This window comes from Rhinoraja longicauda, chromosome 34, assembly GCF_053455715.1.
Source record: "Rhinoraja longicauda isolate Sanriku21f chromosome 34, sRhiLon1.1, whole genome shotgun sequence".
Classification (NCBI taxonomy): domain Eukaryota; kingdom Metazoa; phylum Chordata; class Chondrichthyes; order Rajiformes; family Arhynchobatidae; genus Rhinoraja; species Rhinoraja longicauda.
Window position 1 is genome coordinate 1548929 of NC_135986.1, and position 16105 is coordinate 1565033.

At 50.8% G+C, this 16105-nt stretch overlaps 1 protein-coding gene across 1 annotated transcript; it reads left to right on the top strand.

Annotated features, from left to right (window-relative positions):
* Positions 1-3288: 3288 nt before the first annotated feature.
* On the top strand, positions 3289-15177 carry LOC144609661 (gamma-aminobutyric acid receptor-associated protein). Its single transcript, XM_078428163.1, has 4 exons — positions 3289-3893; positions 11363-11441; positions 13091-13209; positions 14664-15177. Exons 1-4 carry the CDS (start codon positions 3804-3806, stop codon positions 14727-14729), a joined length of 354 nt encoding a protein of 117 aa, XP_078284289.1. The 5' UTR covers positions 3289-3803; the 3' UTR covers positions 14730-15177.
* Positions 15178-16105: the final 928 nt, after the last annotated feature.

Consider the following 16105-nt stretch of genomic DNA (forward strand, 5'->3'; position numbering starts at 1 on the left):
CAATCAGTAAAATGTAGTCCCTGGAGTTATAATAGTTAACAGTCCTGATGGCCTGTGGGAAGAAACTCCATCTCATCCTCTCTGTTTTCACAGCGTGACAGCGAAGGTGTTTGCCTGACCGTTGCAGCTGGAACAGTCCGTTGCTGGGGTGGTAGGGGTCCCCCATAATGTTGCTGCCTCTGGATCTGCACCTCCTGATGTATAGGTCCTGCAGGGGGGCGAGTGTAGTTCCCATGGTGCGTTCAGCCGAACGCACTACTCTCCGCAGAGCCTTCCTGTCCTGGGCAGAGCTGTTCCCAAACCAGATTGTGATGTTGCTGGACGGACAAGATGCTTTCTGCAGCCCCAGAGTAGAAGCACTGAAGGATCCTCAGAGAGACTCTGAATTTCCTCTGCTGTCTGAGGTGGTAAAGGCACTGCCTTGCCTTACCTACCAGTGCGGCAATGTGTGTTTGACTTGGCCATTGACATACCCATTGACTTGTGGCCTCCACAGCCTGCTGTGGCAAAGAATCCCACATTCACCACCCTCTGGCTGCCTACTGCTAGTAAAATGCATGGGTTGTCAAAGTTAAGCAGCGCAGTCTGCAGCCAATGCAGCTAAACGAATGCATGCAAACTGTGCTGCAGTCCAAAAGCCATGCATTGGAGCTGGCAGAGGCACTGAAGGATGACTTAGCAATTTGCAACTAACTCTATCAGTGCCAGGAGCTTTTCACGCCTTTTGAAATTTGAACTAATCGCCGGTTCTTCTGCATTTTCTGCCATCTTACACAAAAAAGAATTAAAGCAAGCGAGGACTTTATTCCTTGGAGCGCAGGAGGATGAGGCGTGATCTTACAGAGGTGTTCAAAATCATGAGAGGAATAGATAACGTGAATGAGTGCACACAGTCTTTTCCCCAGAGTAAGGTAATCGAGAACCAGTGGCCATAGGTTTCAGTAAGAAGAGAAAGATTTAATAGGAACCTGAAGAGTCGTAGAGTGACACAGCGTGGAAACAGGCCCTTCGGCCCAACTTGCCCACACCGACCAGCATGTCCCATCTACATTAGCCCCACCTGCCCACATTTGGCCCATATCGCTCCAAACCTGTCCTATCCATGTGCCTGTCTAACTGTTTCTTAAACGTTGTGATAGTCCCAGCCTCAACTACCTCCTCCGGCAGCTCGTTCCATACACCCACCACCCTCTGTGTGGAAAACGTTACCCCTCAGATTCCTATTAAATCTTTCCCCCCTCTTCAACTCAAACCCATGTCCTCGGTTCCCCTACTCTATGCACCTAACCCAAGGTAGACACAAAATGCTGGAGTAACTCAGCGGATCAGGCAGCATCTCAGGAGAGAAGGAATGGGTGACGTTTTGGGTCGCCCATTCCTTCTCTCCTGAGATGCTGCCCGTCCCGCTGAGTTACTCCAGCATTTTGTGTAATTTGGTTTGAACCACCATCTGAAGTTATATTCCTACACATCCATGCATCTAACTCGATCTATTGATGCAATAAGGCTGCAGGGTGACTTGGACAGGTTGTGTGAGTGGGCGGATACATGGCAGATGCAGTTTAATGTAGATAAGTGTGAGGTTATTCACTTTGGAAGTAAGAATAGAAAGGCAGATTATTATCTGAATGGTGTCAAGTTAGGAGGAGGGGGAGTTCAACGAGATCTGGGTGTCCTAGTGCATCAGTCAATGAAAGGAAGCATGCAGGTACAGCAGGCAGTGAAGAAAGCCAATGGAATGTTGGCCTTCATAACAAGAGGAGTTGAGTATAGGAGCAAAGAGGTCCTACAGTTGTACCGGGCCCTGGTGAGACCGCACCTGGAGTACTGTGTGCAGTTTTGGTCTCCAAATTTGAGGAAGGATATTCTAGTGCAGCGTAGGTTCACTAGGTTAATTCCCGGAATGGCGGGACTGTCGTATGTGGAAAGGCTGGAGCGATTGGGCTTGTATACACTGGAATTTAGAAGGATGAGGGGGGATCTTATTGCAACATATAAGATAATTAGGGGATTGGACACATTAGAGGCAGGAAACATGTTCCCAATGTTGGGGGAGTCCAGAACAAGGGGCCACAGTTTAAGAATAAGGGGTAGGCCATTTAGAACGGAGATGAGGAAGAACTTTTTCAGTCAGAGAGTGGTGAAGGTGTGGAATTCTCTGCCTCAGAAGGCGGTGGAGGCCAGTTCGTTGGATGCTTTCAAGAGAGAGCTGGATAGAGCTCTTAAGGATAGCGGAATGAGGGGGTACGGGGAGAAGGCAGGAACGGGGTACTGATTGAGAGTGATCAGCCATGATCGCATTGAATGGCGGTGCTGGCTCGAAGGGCTGAATGGCCTACTCCTGCACCTATTGTCTATTGTCTATTCCTTTCATGATTATTATAAACTAATATGTCAAAAACAAATAAGGATTTGCAAATGCAGGTGAGAGATGCAATGTGTTAAATGCAGCAGTGGCAACAAATGCGGACGGTTGTTTTTCAATGTGATGGTTACAGGGAGGAAGGGATGTATATTAATTAATTGTCTCTGCCTCTGTAATATATTAAAACGATGCACTGGAGGAGGATGGGGAGGTGGGGCTTTAGCAGTGATTGACAGGTGGCTGCGGACCTGGTTGGCCCGGGACACGTGACCCGCGGGGGGAGGGAAGGACGTTGACGCAAGAGACGCGAGGGGAGGGGGTGGACGTTGACGCACGTGATGCAGTAGGGGAGGACGTTGACGCGAGGGAGGAGGGGGAGGACGTTGACGCAAGAGACGAGGGGAAGAGAAGACGTTGATACACGTGACCAGGGGGGATGGGGACGTTGACGCACGTGACGCAGAGGGGGAGGACGTTGACGCAAAAGACGCGGGGGGAGGGGGGAGGACGTTGACACACGTGACCAGGGGGATGGGGCCGTTGACGCACGTCACCAGAGGAGGAGGAAGACGTTGACGCACGTGACCAGTGCGATGGGGGCGTCGGCCCGTGTCACGTGCCCCCTCCTCCTTGGATTATGACGCGAGCCGCAGCACTCCCCCTCCCCTCCCAACCTCTCTCGCAGCTGCGCCGCCGTCTCCCTCCGCGGTGGGGCCCACCTGACCCGGGGGGGATGGAGAGAGGGGAGAGGATAAAGACGGAATATAGACGACGCGAGGGAACGAGGAGAGAGGAATGGGCGCGATTGCGGCGTTTTTCTGAGGGGAAAATGGGTCGCTTTTCACCGAAAGTGTGGAGGGAACTATTTTGTTTTGCCCTGTGTGTGGGGTGAGGGGAGGGGTGGGTGTATCAGTGCGCGGGGTGGCGGGGACGCGCGTCGGGAGCGAGCGGGAGGCGGACGGACGGACGGACGGACGGCAGCGGCGGTGAGGAGGCGGGAAGACGGACAACGGACCGAGCGGCGGGGCGACAGCGAGTGAGAAGGAGAGAGAGAGAGAGGGTGTGTGGGTCGTCGGACATCCGTGACAGCGACATTAAAACCCGGCCAGGGACTGCCAGGCGAGCGGGCGACGAGCGGGACTGAGTCTGAGGCGAAGCCAGGCCCCCCCCCCCCCCCCCCTCGGGCATCGACCGTGAGTGAGTGAGTGAGTGAGGAGAAAGCGGGCGTTAATTTTTAAAAAAACAAATCAAACGCGTTTACCTCACACACAACAACAACAAATAAATAAAAGGCGACGAACGAAGATTGGAACGAAAAACTCGACGGCGATAAATAAAGGCGTCACCAAAAACAAAACGACAAAAATTGAATAATAAAGTCAGCTGCGTGACTCCACAACATTGCATTTGCCCGCCCGGCGGCCCGGCCCGGTCCACCATGAAGTTCCAGTACAAGGAGGAACATCTGTTCGAGAAGCGACGCTCGGAGGGAGAGAAGATCCGCAAGAAGTATCCCGACCGCGTCCCGGTGCGTAGGTAGAAGCTGTGTGTGTGAGGCAGGGCCGACAGGCCCTTCAGCCCATCCAGTCATTCCATATTGCTTAATCTATCTATCTCTGTCATCGACTCATTCCATCATTGCTCATCTATCTCTCTCCCCCCCTTTCGGGGCAGCAGCAGGCCATTCAGCCCATCGTGTCTGATCTCTCTCCCCCCCCCCCCCTTAGGGGCTGCAGCAGGCCATTCAGCCCATCGTGTCTGATCTCTCTCCACCCCTCTTAGGGGCAGCAGCAGGCCATTCAGCCCATCATGTCTGATCTCTCCCCCCCCCCCTTAGGGGCTGCAGCAGGCCATTCAGCCCATCGTGTCTGATCTCTCTCTTTCCACCCCCCTTAGGGGCAGCAGTAGGCCATTCAGCCCATCATGTCTGATCTCTCCCCCCCTTAGGGGCAGCAGCAGGCCGTTCCGCCCATCGACCCATTCCATATTGGTTAATCTATCTCTCTTCTCCCCCCCCCCTCCCCCTCTTAGGCCCATCGAGTCATTCCATCATTGCTCATCTCGCTCTCCCCCCCCCTCTCTTCGGAGCAGCAGCAGGCCATTAAGTCATTCCATCATGTCTGATCTCCCACCTCCAAGGGGCAGGAGGAGGCCATTCAGCCCATCCAGTCATTCCATATTGGTTAATCTATCTCTCCCCCCTCCTAGGGGTAGCAGGCCATTCAGCCCATCGACTCATTCCCTCATGGCTGATCTCTCTCCCCCCTCATAGGGACAGGAGCAGGCCGTTCAGCCCATCCAGTCATTCCCATCATGTCTGATCTCCCCTCCTAGGGGCAGGAGGAGGCCGTTCAGCCCATCGAGTCATTCCATCATTGCTCATCTATCTCTCCTCCCCCCCCCTCCTAGGGGCACCAGCAGGCCATTCAGGCCATCGAGTCATTCTATATTGGTTCATCTATCTCTCCTCCCCCCTCCTAGGGGAAGGAGCAGGCCGCTCAGCCCATCGGCTCATTCCCTCATGGGGAGGGGGGGGTGGAAAGTTCTGACTAGCCTATCCATGCCTCTCATGATCTTATATACTTCTATCAGATCTCCCCACAGCCTCCATACACAGCTGCATACACAATGACCATTTTGTTAAGGTCTTGCCTCTTAATGTGGATCTCAGTTTGTCTTAAACCCCCGTGGTTTACAACCCACTGTTAAAATTGAATAACAACCTGCATATGCTGACAATAACAGAATGCTGGGGTCAGGTGGTGTTTAGGGCGTACGCAGCTCTGACCCTGCATTTACTGCCTTGCAGATTAAACAAATATATATCTCCAGCTTTCATATCTCTCGTTCCCCTTTCTCCTGACTCTCGGTCTGAAGAAGGGTCTCGACCCGAAATGTCCCCCGTTCCTTTTTTTCCAGAGAGGCTGCCTCTATCGCTGAGTTGCTCCAGCTTTTAGTGTGTGTCTTTGGTTTAAACCAGCATCTGCAGTTCCTCCCTACAAATTTTTATTGCTTTTTAGACGTGTGTTTGCTCAGTGGTTCTGTTTATCTGGGACATAAAAGAATGCCTAGTCATGTTTCAGAATGCAGTGCTAGATTAATCAGTGATGGCGGTGTTGTGGCTCACGAACATGTCATGCATAATCAGTGTTGCTCAGTAAACCCTCTACCCTGTCTCCAACCCATGCAACGGTGAGCTTGAGGCTGCTGTTTTGTTTCAGGGCAGCTTCACTGATATCTGCGACCCACTGGAGCTACATCTCATCCTCCATCTTGACCCAGCCAGCACGGCTTTTCCCCCAGGCGCTCCGGTTTCTCCTCACCCCTACACCCCAAAGACCATGCTGCTTGGTAGGTTAACGGGCGCTGTCTTTTTAGTTTAGTTCAGAGGCACAGAGCGGAAAGAGGCCCTTCAGCCCACCGAGTCCACACCGGCCAGCGATCCCTGCCCACTCCCGCTGTCCTAGGGTCAATCTTCACTTATACCAAGCCAATTAACCTACAAACCTGCACGTCTTTGGAGTGTGGGAGGAACACCGGAGATCTCAGAGAAAACCCACGCAGGTCACGGGGAGAACGTACAAACTCCGTACAGACAGCACCCATTGTCAGGATTGAACCCGGGTCTCTGGCGCTGCAAGGCAGCAACTCTACCGCTGTGCCACCGTGCCTCCTGTCACTTGCTCCCCCCAGTGTGTGCGTGGTCAAATTGAGGGGAGAGTTGTGGGGACATAGAAGGTTCATGGGATCATAGGTTCTAGGCGAAGAATTAGGCTATTCGACAATTAGACATGTACGTATAGGATAGGTTTAAAAGTATATGGGCCAAATGTAGTCAGGTGGGATTAGTGTAGAAGGGGCATGTTGGTCAGCATGGGCAAGTTGGGCTGAAAGGCCTGTTTCCATGCTGTATGATTCTAAGACTGTGACCCTGCAATCTATCCCTCTGGACTTGCGTCACACAGCGGCCTTCATAGCCATGCTTGTGTAATGGGACAGGCAGTGAATGGTCTCTCTCACTGCAGTAGCTTCAGTAGGTAAACAATCTAGACGGGCTGCATCACACACTGTCACAGTCCCACGTACCCTTGCAACAGATTGCAGTCCTCATTGCCGTACCTGTGGAGATCACAGCCGCAATCCTTTCTCTAGAATGCCACAGTATATAAAATTATGAGAGGCATGGATAGGGAAGACAGTCAGAACCTTTTACCCAGAGTGGAAATAGAGTCATAGAGTGATACAGTGTGGAAACAGGCCTTTCGGCCCAACTTGCCCACACCGGCCACACGCCCCAGCTACACTAGTCCCACCCGCCCATGTTTGGCCCATATCCCCCCAAACTTGTCCTATCCATGTACCTGTCTAACTGTTTCTTAAACGTTGGGATAGTCCCTGCCTCAACTACCTCCTCTGGCAGCTTGTTCCATACACCCACCACCCTTTGCGTGAAAAAGTTACTCCTCAGATTCCTATTAAATCTTTTCCCCTTCACCTTAAGTCCTCTGGTCCTCGATTCACCTACTCTGGGCAAGAGACTGTGCATCTATCTATCTGATCTCATGAGGCACACCACTAGTCACGGCCTCCAATGTGAGAAACGATCTTCCATCATCACCCTCTGCTTCCTGTGGCATACAGTTCTATGTTCTTGTTAAGTGTGGACTGAAAACGCTGTGTAAATGTTGCCAGTTCCCTCTCGCCTCCATCTTGAATGCACTAGTCTTGTCACTTGGGTATTTAAGATAGGCACAAAGTGCTGGAGTAACTCAGGCAGCGTCGCTGGAGAAAAATGGATAGGTGACGTTCTGGGTCGGGACCCTTCTTCAGACTGAAAGTAAAGGGAAGGGAACTTGAGGTGGGAAAAGGCCAGAACAAATCAGGGCTGGCACAGATGACCAAGGAAGTGTGGGCCCCATAAAGGCCCATTGTTGACTGGGGAAGAGGTGATAATAAAGAGATACAGGGGTGTGAACAGTGGAACTAGTAGGACGGACTAGCGTGTGGGAAGGGGGAGCGAGGGAAAGCAGGTGTTACTTGAAATGAGAGTTGTAAGCTGCCCAAGTGAAATATGAAGCGCTGTTCCTTATTTGTTGGCAGTCCGATCTAATTGTGACTTTTTAGGGGGAAAGGAGCAAGGAGTTCCATGTATTAATAACCATATTCGGTTCTACGTTGTGTCTTGATTTGTCACGGGGAATTCCCGCGTACAAGTACCTGCACCTGCTCACGCACAATTGTTTAGTAACTCTGGTGCCATGGAAACGCCTCTTGGCCTTTAAACAAATGCTTTTGGTCATAGTTGGAGGTGGTGATTGGTGGTGCTGTTTCCACTTGCAGCAGGAGGCCATCTCAGAAGTTCTAGGAGCGGAATTTGGCCATTCAGCCCATCATGTCTTCTCTGCAACTCAAGCATGGCCAATCTATCTTTCCCTCTCAACCCCATTCGCCCCTGACACCCTTGCTAATCAAGAATCTATCAATCTCTGCTGTAAAAATATCAATTGACTTGGCCTCCACAGCCGTCTGTTTACAATTTATAATCTTGCAGAAGCCAATTAACATCTGAATGAATTCCACAGATTCACCGCCCACTGGCCAAAGAAATTCCTCCTCATCTCCTTTCTAAAGGAACTGAGACTGCCCTCTGATCCTAGACTTGCCCACTTCCCCTCTCCAGATCCCTTTACTGCCTAAAACTATGACCAACGGCTAATATTTGCTCCAAAGAGCTTTGTGTTTCTCTCTCAGTTCTGGAAAGTACCTTACTGATTTCTGTGCTAAATCTGGCAATCACAGGGCAGTCACAGGGTTGTTGCTGTTGGGAATGTCACATTGAGAATGGAATTTAAACATCCATTGTCAATGGTGTGAGGCTTTTCCTGCACGATTTGAACCCTGCTGTACCTGATGTGGAAACAGGGAACTTCAGTCCGATGAAACGTCACCCATCCTTTTTCTCCGGAGATGCTGCCTGACCAGCTGAGTTACTCTAGCACTTTGTGTCTCTCTTTGGAATGTGCAGTTTTAGTTTATTGCTTAGGAAAAAAACTGCAGATGCTGGTTTAAATCGAAGGTAGACACAAAATGCTGGAGTAACTCAGCGGGTTAGGCAGCATCTCGGGAGAGAAGGAATGGGTGACATTTCGGGGCGAGGCCCTTCACAGACTGACAATAGACAATAGGTGCAGGAGTAGGCCATTCGGCCCTTCGAGCCAGCACCGCCATTCAATGTGATCATGGCTGATCATTCTCAATCAGTACCTCATTCCTGCATTCTCCCCATACCCCCTGACTCCGCTATCCTTGAGAGCTCTATCTAGCTCTCTCTTGAATGTATCCAGAGAATTGGCCTCCACTGCCTTGGAGGCAGTGAATTCCACAGATTTACAACTCTGACTGAAAAGATTTTTCCTCATCTCAGTTCTAAATGGCCTACCCCTTATTCTTAAACTGTGGGCCCTGGTTCTGGACTCCCCCAACATTGGGAACATGTTTCCTGCCTCTAACGTGTCCAACCCCTTAATAATCTTATATGTTTCGATAAGATCCCCTCTCATCCTTCTAAATTCCAGTGATGTCAGGGGGGAGGAGAGGGTGCTGCACCAATGCAGGAGAGGTTTGGGCCCAACAAGTCCACTTGGTCTAGTAGTTATTTATAACTCTAGAGAGGGCTGCGCATTGATTATACAGTGCAGTGAGTAATTGAACATGTATCCCCCTCAGTCTCTGACCCCTCCTCGGTGGGACATTAAGCTGTGGGCCTCGCTTCCCATTCCAGCATTGCAGCGCACATTCCCAGCTGCCGCACCGCTCTCTGAGCACCAGTCCCCCTCTGTTCCCTCGGTGACAGTAAAATATACAACGGCATTTGTTTAATAGGAACATGGGATTACCCCCCGGCCAATATCTGCCGTGGCGCACGGGTAGAGTTGCTGCCTCACAGCGCCAGAGACCCGGAATTGATCCTGACGACGGGTGCTGTCTGTACGGAGTTTGTATCTGTGACCGCGTGGGCTTTCTCCGGGTGCTCTGGTTTCCTCCTATACTCCAAAGACATGCAGGTTTTTGTAGGTTAATTGGCTTCTGTAAAATTGTCCCTCGTGTGTAGGATGGTGTGAGTGCTGGTCGGCGTGGACTAAGTGGGACTGTTTCTGCGTTGTATCGCTAAAGCTAAAACTAAAACCCATCTTTTTGTCCTGCTGCTGTTTGTGGGGTCTTGCTGTGCACAGACTGGCTCCTGGTCTAATCCCAGAGTGACTGTACTTTTACAGTTAGCCACTGACTGTAACGCAGCCTGTTTGGAAATAAAGAGCGGTCTTGACAGCTGAAATCTTGTGGCTTAACCATCAATTCTGGAGAAAGACTAAAATGCCATTAAAATACTGATGGTGCTGTATTAGATGTAGAAGAATTTCTGCTTAAATGTAGCCAAAAGACAACTCAAAACGTCGCCTATCCGTGTTCTCCAGAGATGTTGCCTGACCCGCTGTGTTACTCCAGCACTGTGTGTCTTTCTTTGGAAATGTTTAGTTCATTGTCTATTGTTGTCACGTGTACCACAGGACAAAAAACGACTGTACAAGATTACAATCAAGCCGTCCACAGTGTACAGATAACGGGTACAAACAGTTAGTGCAGGATAAAGTACGATAAAGTCGTTCAAAGGTCACACGGCCTACAAGGGACAATCTTTACAATTTACGGAGCCAATCAACCTTCATTCAGACCTGTACGTCTTTGGAGTGTCGGAGGAAACCGGAGAAATCCCACATGGACACAGGGTGAACGTGCAAACTCCGTACAGACAGCACCTGTAGTCAGGATTGAACCTGGGCCTCTGGCGCTGTGAGGTAGTGGGTTTACTGCTGCGCCACCGTGCCGCACCCTTTTGGGTCGTCCACCTTTGCAGTTTGCTCACATGTCTCTTAGATTTGGGATAAAACGCCTGACCAATTTGATATTAACGGTGTATAATTGACAGCCTGCAAAAGCTAATCTGTTACAGTTCCCCAGGCATGGTTAATTTTAGTACTGTATGATTCAATTTGCAGTTGAAAAAGTTAATACATCCAGAAATTTTTAATTATATTCTTGCCATTCTGGAGATACGTGGGGGGGGTGAGGAGGAGGGCAGGACTGGTGTGGAGGGCAGGAGTTGGGGGGAGTGGGTTGGAGGAGGAGGGCAGGAGTGGGGTGGGGGGCTGAGGGTGGGAGTGGGGAGATGAGGGGTTTGTGTTGTGAATGGTAGTGCACAGATCTTGGACTGGATTGCATAGTCAGAGGCTGCACGGTGACAGCTGGAGCATAACGTGTGGGAGCAGGAATGGGTCCAACTGCACACAGTCCACGGCATTCAGTGAGATCGTCGTTGATCTGAATGTTAACTTTCCACTTTGCTCCTCCACCTACATTCACCGGCACCCCGGAAAACACCAATGTGAATATGTTTCATGACTTGACGTCCAAGTGGGGTTACAGGCTGGTCATGACTGCAGGATATTACATATCGGTGTGTGCACTAATTTGGGGTGGCGCAGTGGTAGAGTTGCTGCCTTACAGCGCCAGGGACCCGGGTTCGATCCTAACTAGGGGTGCTGAATGTATGGAGTTTGCACGTTCTCCCTGTGACCGTGTGTGTGGGTTTGTTCCTGTTTTCCCCTACACCGAAGACGTGCGGGTTTGCAGGTTAATTGACTTCTGTAAATTGCCCCTAGTGTGTCGAGAGTGGGATAACATAGAACTAGTGTGAAGGGGTGATTGATGTTTGGCATGGAGTTGTTGGGCTGAAGGGCCTGTTCCTGCACGGTATCTGTAAAGTCTAAAGATATAATGGCCCCCCTCTCCCATGACACAAGTTTCTATCAACCAGTCGCATTTCCTAATTTCCTAACTTTTTGCCGTTTTGCTTTGTATCCCGGTTCTTGTTTTGTTTCATGAAGGAATAAGTGTATAGGGGTTTTGCACGTTTTCAGAGTGCCTGTTTTGTCCCCGCAGGTGATTGTCGAGAAGGCTCCGAAGGCCAGGATAGGGGACCTGGACAAGAAGAAGTATCTGGTGCCATCTGACCTGACAGGTAAGCGGTCAGCATGGGCAGGGTGGGCCGAATGGTTGCCTGCAGCTGTATGTGATGCCAGAGTTTGTTACTCCATCCACTAGTCCTGGGTCACAGCAGGGGTGTGGAGTCATGGGTGTCAGGGGTTATGGGAGGAAGGCAGGAGAATGGGGTTAGGAGGGAGAGATAGATCAGCCATGTTTGAATGGCGGAAAAGGCTTGGTGGGCCGACTGGCCTAATTCTACTCCTATCAGTTATGATCTGATGAACTGTTTCCCCTGGTCTGTTCACAAGGGGGAAATGCGGCCGGGAGCAGAGCTCCCATGCAGCAGAAGATGCCTGCTGCCCCACAGCAATCTGCAAATGCATCTCCCAAACGCTGTGGACAAACTGCCCATGTGTCGGGCATTCGTACGTAACTGGATGCCTGTACCAATGTCGGCTGCCTGTGATGTACCGTGATCGATGCGCACCTACACTGATCCATGCACAGTGTCTCGGGTTAGGATTATTGTCACGTGCACCAAGGTGCAGTGCAAAGCTCTGTTCTGCATGCTATCCCACAAATCAGGTGATCAGGCCACGCATCAATACAATCAACTCAAAATCAAGTGCAATAGGTAGAGCAAAAGAAAAGACGAGTGCAGAATGTAGTTCAGGTGAAATGTGTAGGAAGTAACTGCAGATGCTGGTTTAAACCGAAGGTAGACACAAAATGCTGGAGTAACTCAGCGGATCAGGCAGCATCACTGGAGAGAAGGAATGGGTGACATTTTGGATCGAGACCCTTCTTCAGACTGGATCTCAGACTTCACACTTCTTCAGAAGGGTCTCAACCTGAAACATCACTCATTCCTTCTCTCCAGAATGCTGCCTGATCCTGCTGAGTTTCCTCCATCATTTTGTGTCTCTGCAGAATATAGTTCTCAGCATTGTAGTGCATCAGTTCCATAGACAGAGTCCAATGTCTACAAATGAGGTATGGTTGAATTGGATCAGTGCCCCAGCTGTCATGGGTACCCGCTGCGTGGGTTTGCCAACTTCCTCATCCCCAAATACGGGACAAGGTGACGTCACTGCCCCGCGCCTCACATGACCTCACCCAGCCAGCGGCCACGTGCTCCCAATGGGAGCACATGGCCGCTGGCTGGGTGAGGTGGCGTGGGGCGGTGACGTGTCCCTTACAGTTGGCAACCCCAGCGATGCGCCACTGTGCCCCCGCTTGTGTTCTGTGTTGAGGGTGCTGTGTGTTTGGGGATGGGTCTGTGTTCTGTGTTGAGGGTGTTGTGTGTGTGGGGAAGGGTCTGTGTTGAGGGTGCTGTGTGTTTGGGGATGGGTCTGTGTTGAGGGTGCTGTGTGTTTGGGGATGGGTCTGTGTTGAGGGTGTTGTGTGTGGGGAAGGGTCTGTGTTGAGGGTATTGTGTGTGGGGAAGGGTCTGTGTTAAGGGTGCTGTGTGTTTGGGGATGGGTCTGTGTTGAGGGTGTTGTGTGTGAGGAAGGGTCTGTGTTGTGTGTTGAGGGTGCTGTGTGTGTGGGGAAGGGTCTGTTGAGGGTGCTGTGTGATGGGGGAAGGGTCTGTGTTGAGGGTGTTGTGAGTTTGGGGAAGGGGCTGTGCTGTAAGGGACCTCGTGGCCGTCCTCTCCCATTATGCTCTCCCCCCTCCCCGCAGTCGGACAGTTCTACTTCCTGATCCGCAAGCGCATCCACCTGAGGGCCGAGGACGCCCTCTTCTTCTTCGTGAACAACGTCATTCCACCCACCAGCGCCACCATGGGGCAGCTCTACCAGGTCAGTGGCAGCAGCAGCGGCACCCGTCACGTCACGTTGGCGCGGCGGGGCGGAGGGAGGGAGGGGGGTCTCGGGGATAGTGACGCTCCTCATCCCGCTTCACTGTGGCACACTCCCAGCCTAAGGCAGGGGTTTAGAAACATAGAAAATAGGTGCTGGAGGAGGCCATTTGGCCCTCCGATCCAGCACTGCCATTCATTGTGATCGTGGCTGATCATCCACAATCAGTAACCCATGCCTGCCTTCTCCCCATACCCCTTGATTCCACTAGCCCCTAGAGCTGTATCTAACTCTCAGGCCACACCCGGCCGAAGGCAGATATTTAGTTTGGTCCAGTTTAGTTTATGGGCACACACCCAGCCTAAGGCAGATATTTGGTTCAGTTTAGTTTAGGGGCACAGTCCCAGCCTAAGGCTGGGGTTTAGTTCAGTTTAGTTTAAGGGACATTTCGAGCCCAAGGCAGGGGTTTAGTTTAGGGGCACTCTACAACTGAAAGGCTGAGGTTTAGTTTAATTTAGAGGACACACTCTCAGCCTCAGGAAGAGATTTTGTTTAGTTAAGAGGGGGGGGGGGGGGGGCTCAAGATGTAAGTACTTTAATGTACTAAAGATGGTACATTAGGATTAGAGTTTTGTTTAATTTAGTTTAGGAGCACACTTCGAGCCTACAGCAGAAGTTTAGTTTAGTATAGGGGACACCAAGCCAAAGGCAGTGGTTTGGTTTAGTTTAAAGGGCATACTTTGAGCCTAAGGCAGAGATTTAGTTTAGGGTGGGACACCAAATCAAGGGGAACAGTTTAGTTTTGTGGGGTGACTTTGAGCCAAAGGCAGAGATAACGTTTTGGGGGAGGGGGGGGCATTGTGAACCTAAGGCAGAGGTTTAAACTACAGGTGCTTCCCGGCTTACGATGTCCTGACTTGCGATAGTTCGACTTTGCGATGGTGTAAACGGCAGCGACCTGTAGCGACAAATGTCCCGCCCCTTCCCCTGACATCAGTCTGAAGAAGGGTCTCGACCCGAAACGTCACCCATTCCTTCTCTCCCGAGATGCTGCCTGACCCGCTGAGTTACTCCAGCATTTTGTGTGGAGAGGATGTTTCCACTAGTGGGGGAGCCTAGGACCAGAGGGCCCAGCCTCAGAATAAAAGGACGTACCTTTTAGAAATAGATAAGGATGGATTTCTTTAGCCAGAGGGCGGTGAATCTGGAATGCATTGCCACAGACCTGTGTGGAGGCTAAGTCAATGAATATTTTTAAGGCAGAGATAGATAGATTCTTGATTAGTACTGGTGTCAGGGTTTATGGGGAGAAGGCATGAGAATGGGGTTGGGAGGGAGGGATATTCAAAATGATTGAATGACGGAGTAGACTTGATGAGCCGAATGGCCTAATTTGCTCCTATCACTTATGAACATGAATGACCCCTCTCTCTCTTATTTCTCCACCCTTTCAGGAACATCATGAAGAAGACTTCTTTCTGTACATCGCTTACAGTGACGAGAGCGTTTACGGGATGTAGCTGCCCCGCATCGCTGCCGGTCACTGTGGAAGCCAAGCGTTTCTCTGGCCCTGCACTTCCTGGTGTGTTCTTTAAGCGCTGACGTTCTGTGCATCTGTCGTACCCCTCTGGATGAACGGGAGCGGGTCTGTGGCGGGTGGGCAGTGTGAAAATAAGTCTGATCCACCTGTTTTGATTTGTCAAGTTCCTCAGCTTTGATGTAGTTATTTCTGCAGTTCTGCTTTTGGCTGTTTTTATTTTAATTTTTCCCTTTATTTTGGGTGGGGGGGGTGGCTGGGTTTTGGGCTGTTGGGGGGTGGGGGGGGGGGGGTTTCTTCCTTGATTATTGATTCGCCTTTTAAAATGTCAAAGTTGAACAGATGAATCTCTCGCCAGCTGTGCTCTATATCTCCCAAAGGACACACCCCATGTACCACGGAGACGATTAATAAAACATCAGTACATATCCTGTCCGCGTCCTTGCCTTATTTTTCACTCCGCTCTCCTGCTCCTGGTAAGTTATGGATCTTTAGACTTCAGAGATACAGCGCGGAAACGTGCCCTTCTGCCCACTGAGTCTGCGCCAACCTGCGATCACCCCGTACACTAACGCTATTGTACGCACACTAGGAACAATTTACAATTTTACAGAAGCCAATTAATCCACAAACCCGCACGTCTTTGGAGTGCGGGAGGAATCTGAAGCACCCGGTGGAAACCCACGCGGGTCACGGGAAGAACGTACGAACTCCGTACAGACAGCACCTGTAGTCGGGATGGAACCTGGGTCTCTGGCGCTGCAAGGCAGCAACTTTACCGCCGTGCCGCCCTACAGGGAGGCACCTCATGCCTGTGCTGGACATAATTTGGTGAGATGTCATAGAGTCACACAGCATGGACACAGGCCCTTCAGCCCAATTCCACCGTGCCGACCAAGGTGCATTGCTAAGTTGGAAAAAGGAACTGCAGATGCTGGTTTACCAAGGGAAGAATCACAATGCTGGAGTAACTTAGCGGGTTAGCCAGCATCTCCGGAGAAAATGGATATGTGATATTTTGGGTTATGACCCTTCTTCAGATACATCTAAGCTCGTCCAATTTGGCCCATATCTCATGTACCTGTCCGAGTGCCTTTTAAATATTGTTATAGTACCTGTTTAGACTACCTCCTCTGGCAGCTTGTTCCGTATACCCACTACCTTTTTCGGTGTGAAAAGGTTGCCCCTCAGGCTCTTGTTAAATCTTTCCCCTCTCACCTTAAACCTTTCACATGGAGGTTGGTGGGTATATGCGACGAGCTGCTGGAGGAGGTAGCTGAGGCAGGTACTACAGCAACATTTAAAATACACTTGGACAAGTACATGGATGGGAAATGTTCAGAGGGATAAGGGGGCCGA

Bases quoted from the DNA above. Each gene is read 5' to 3' on its own strand.
- LOC144609661 (XM_078428163.1), top strand. From the start codon at position 3,804: ATGAAGTTCCAGTACAAGGAGGAACATCTGTTCGAGAAGCGACGCTCG. The intron at 3,894-11,362 runs GTGCGTAGGTAG...TTGTCCCCGCAG, and splicing joins AGTATCCCGACCGCGTCCCG to GTGATTGTCGAGAAGGCTCC. The intron at 11,442-13,090 runs GTAAGCGGTCAG...CCCTCCCCGCAG, and splicing joins GGTGCCATCTGACCTGACAG to TCGGACAGTTCTACTTCCTG.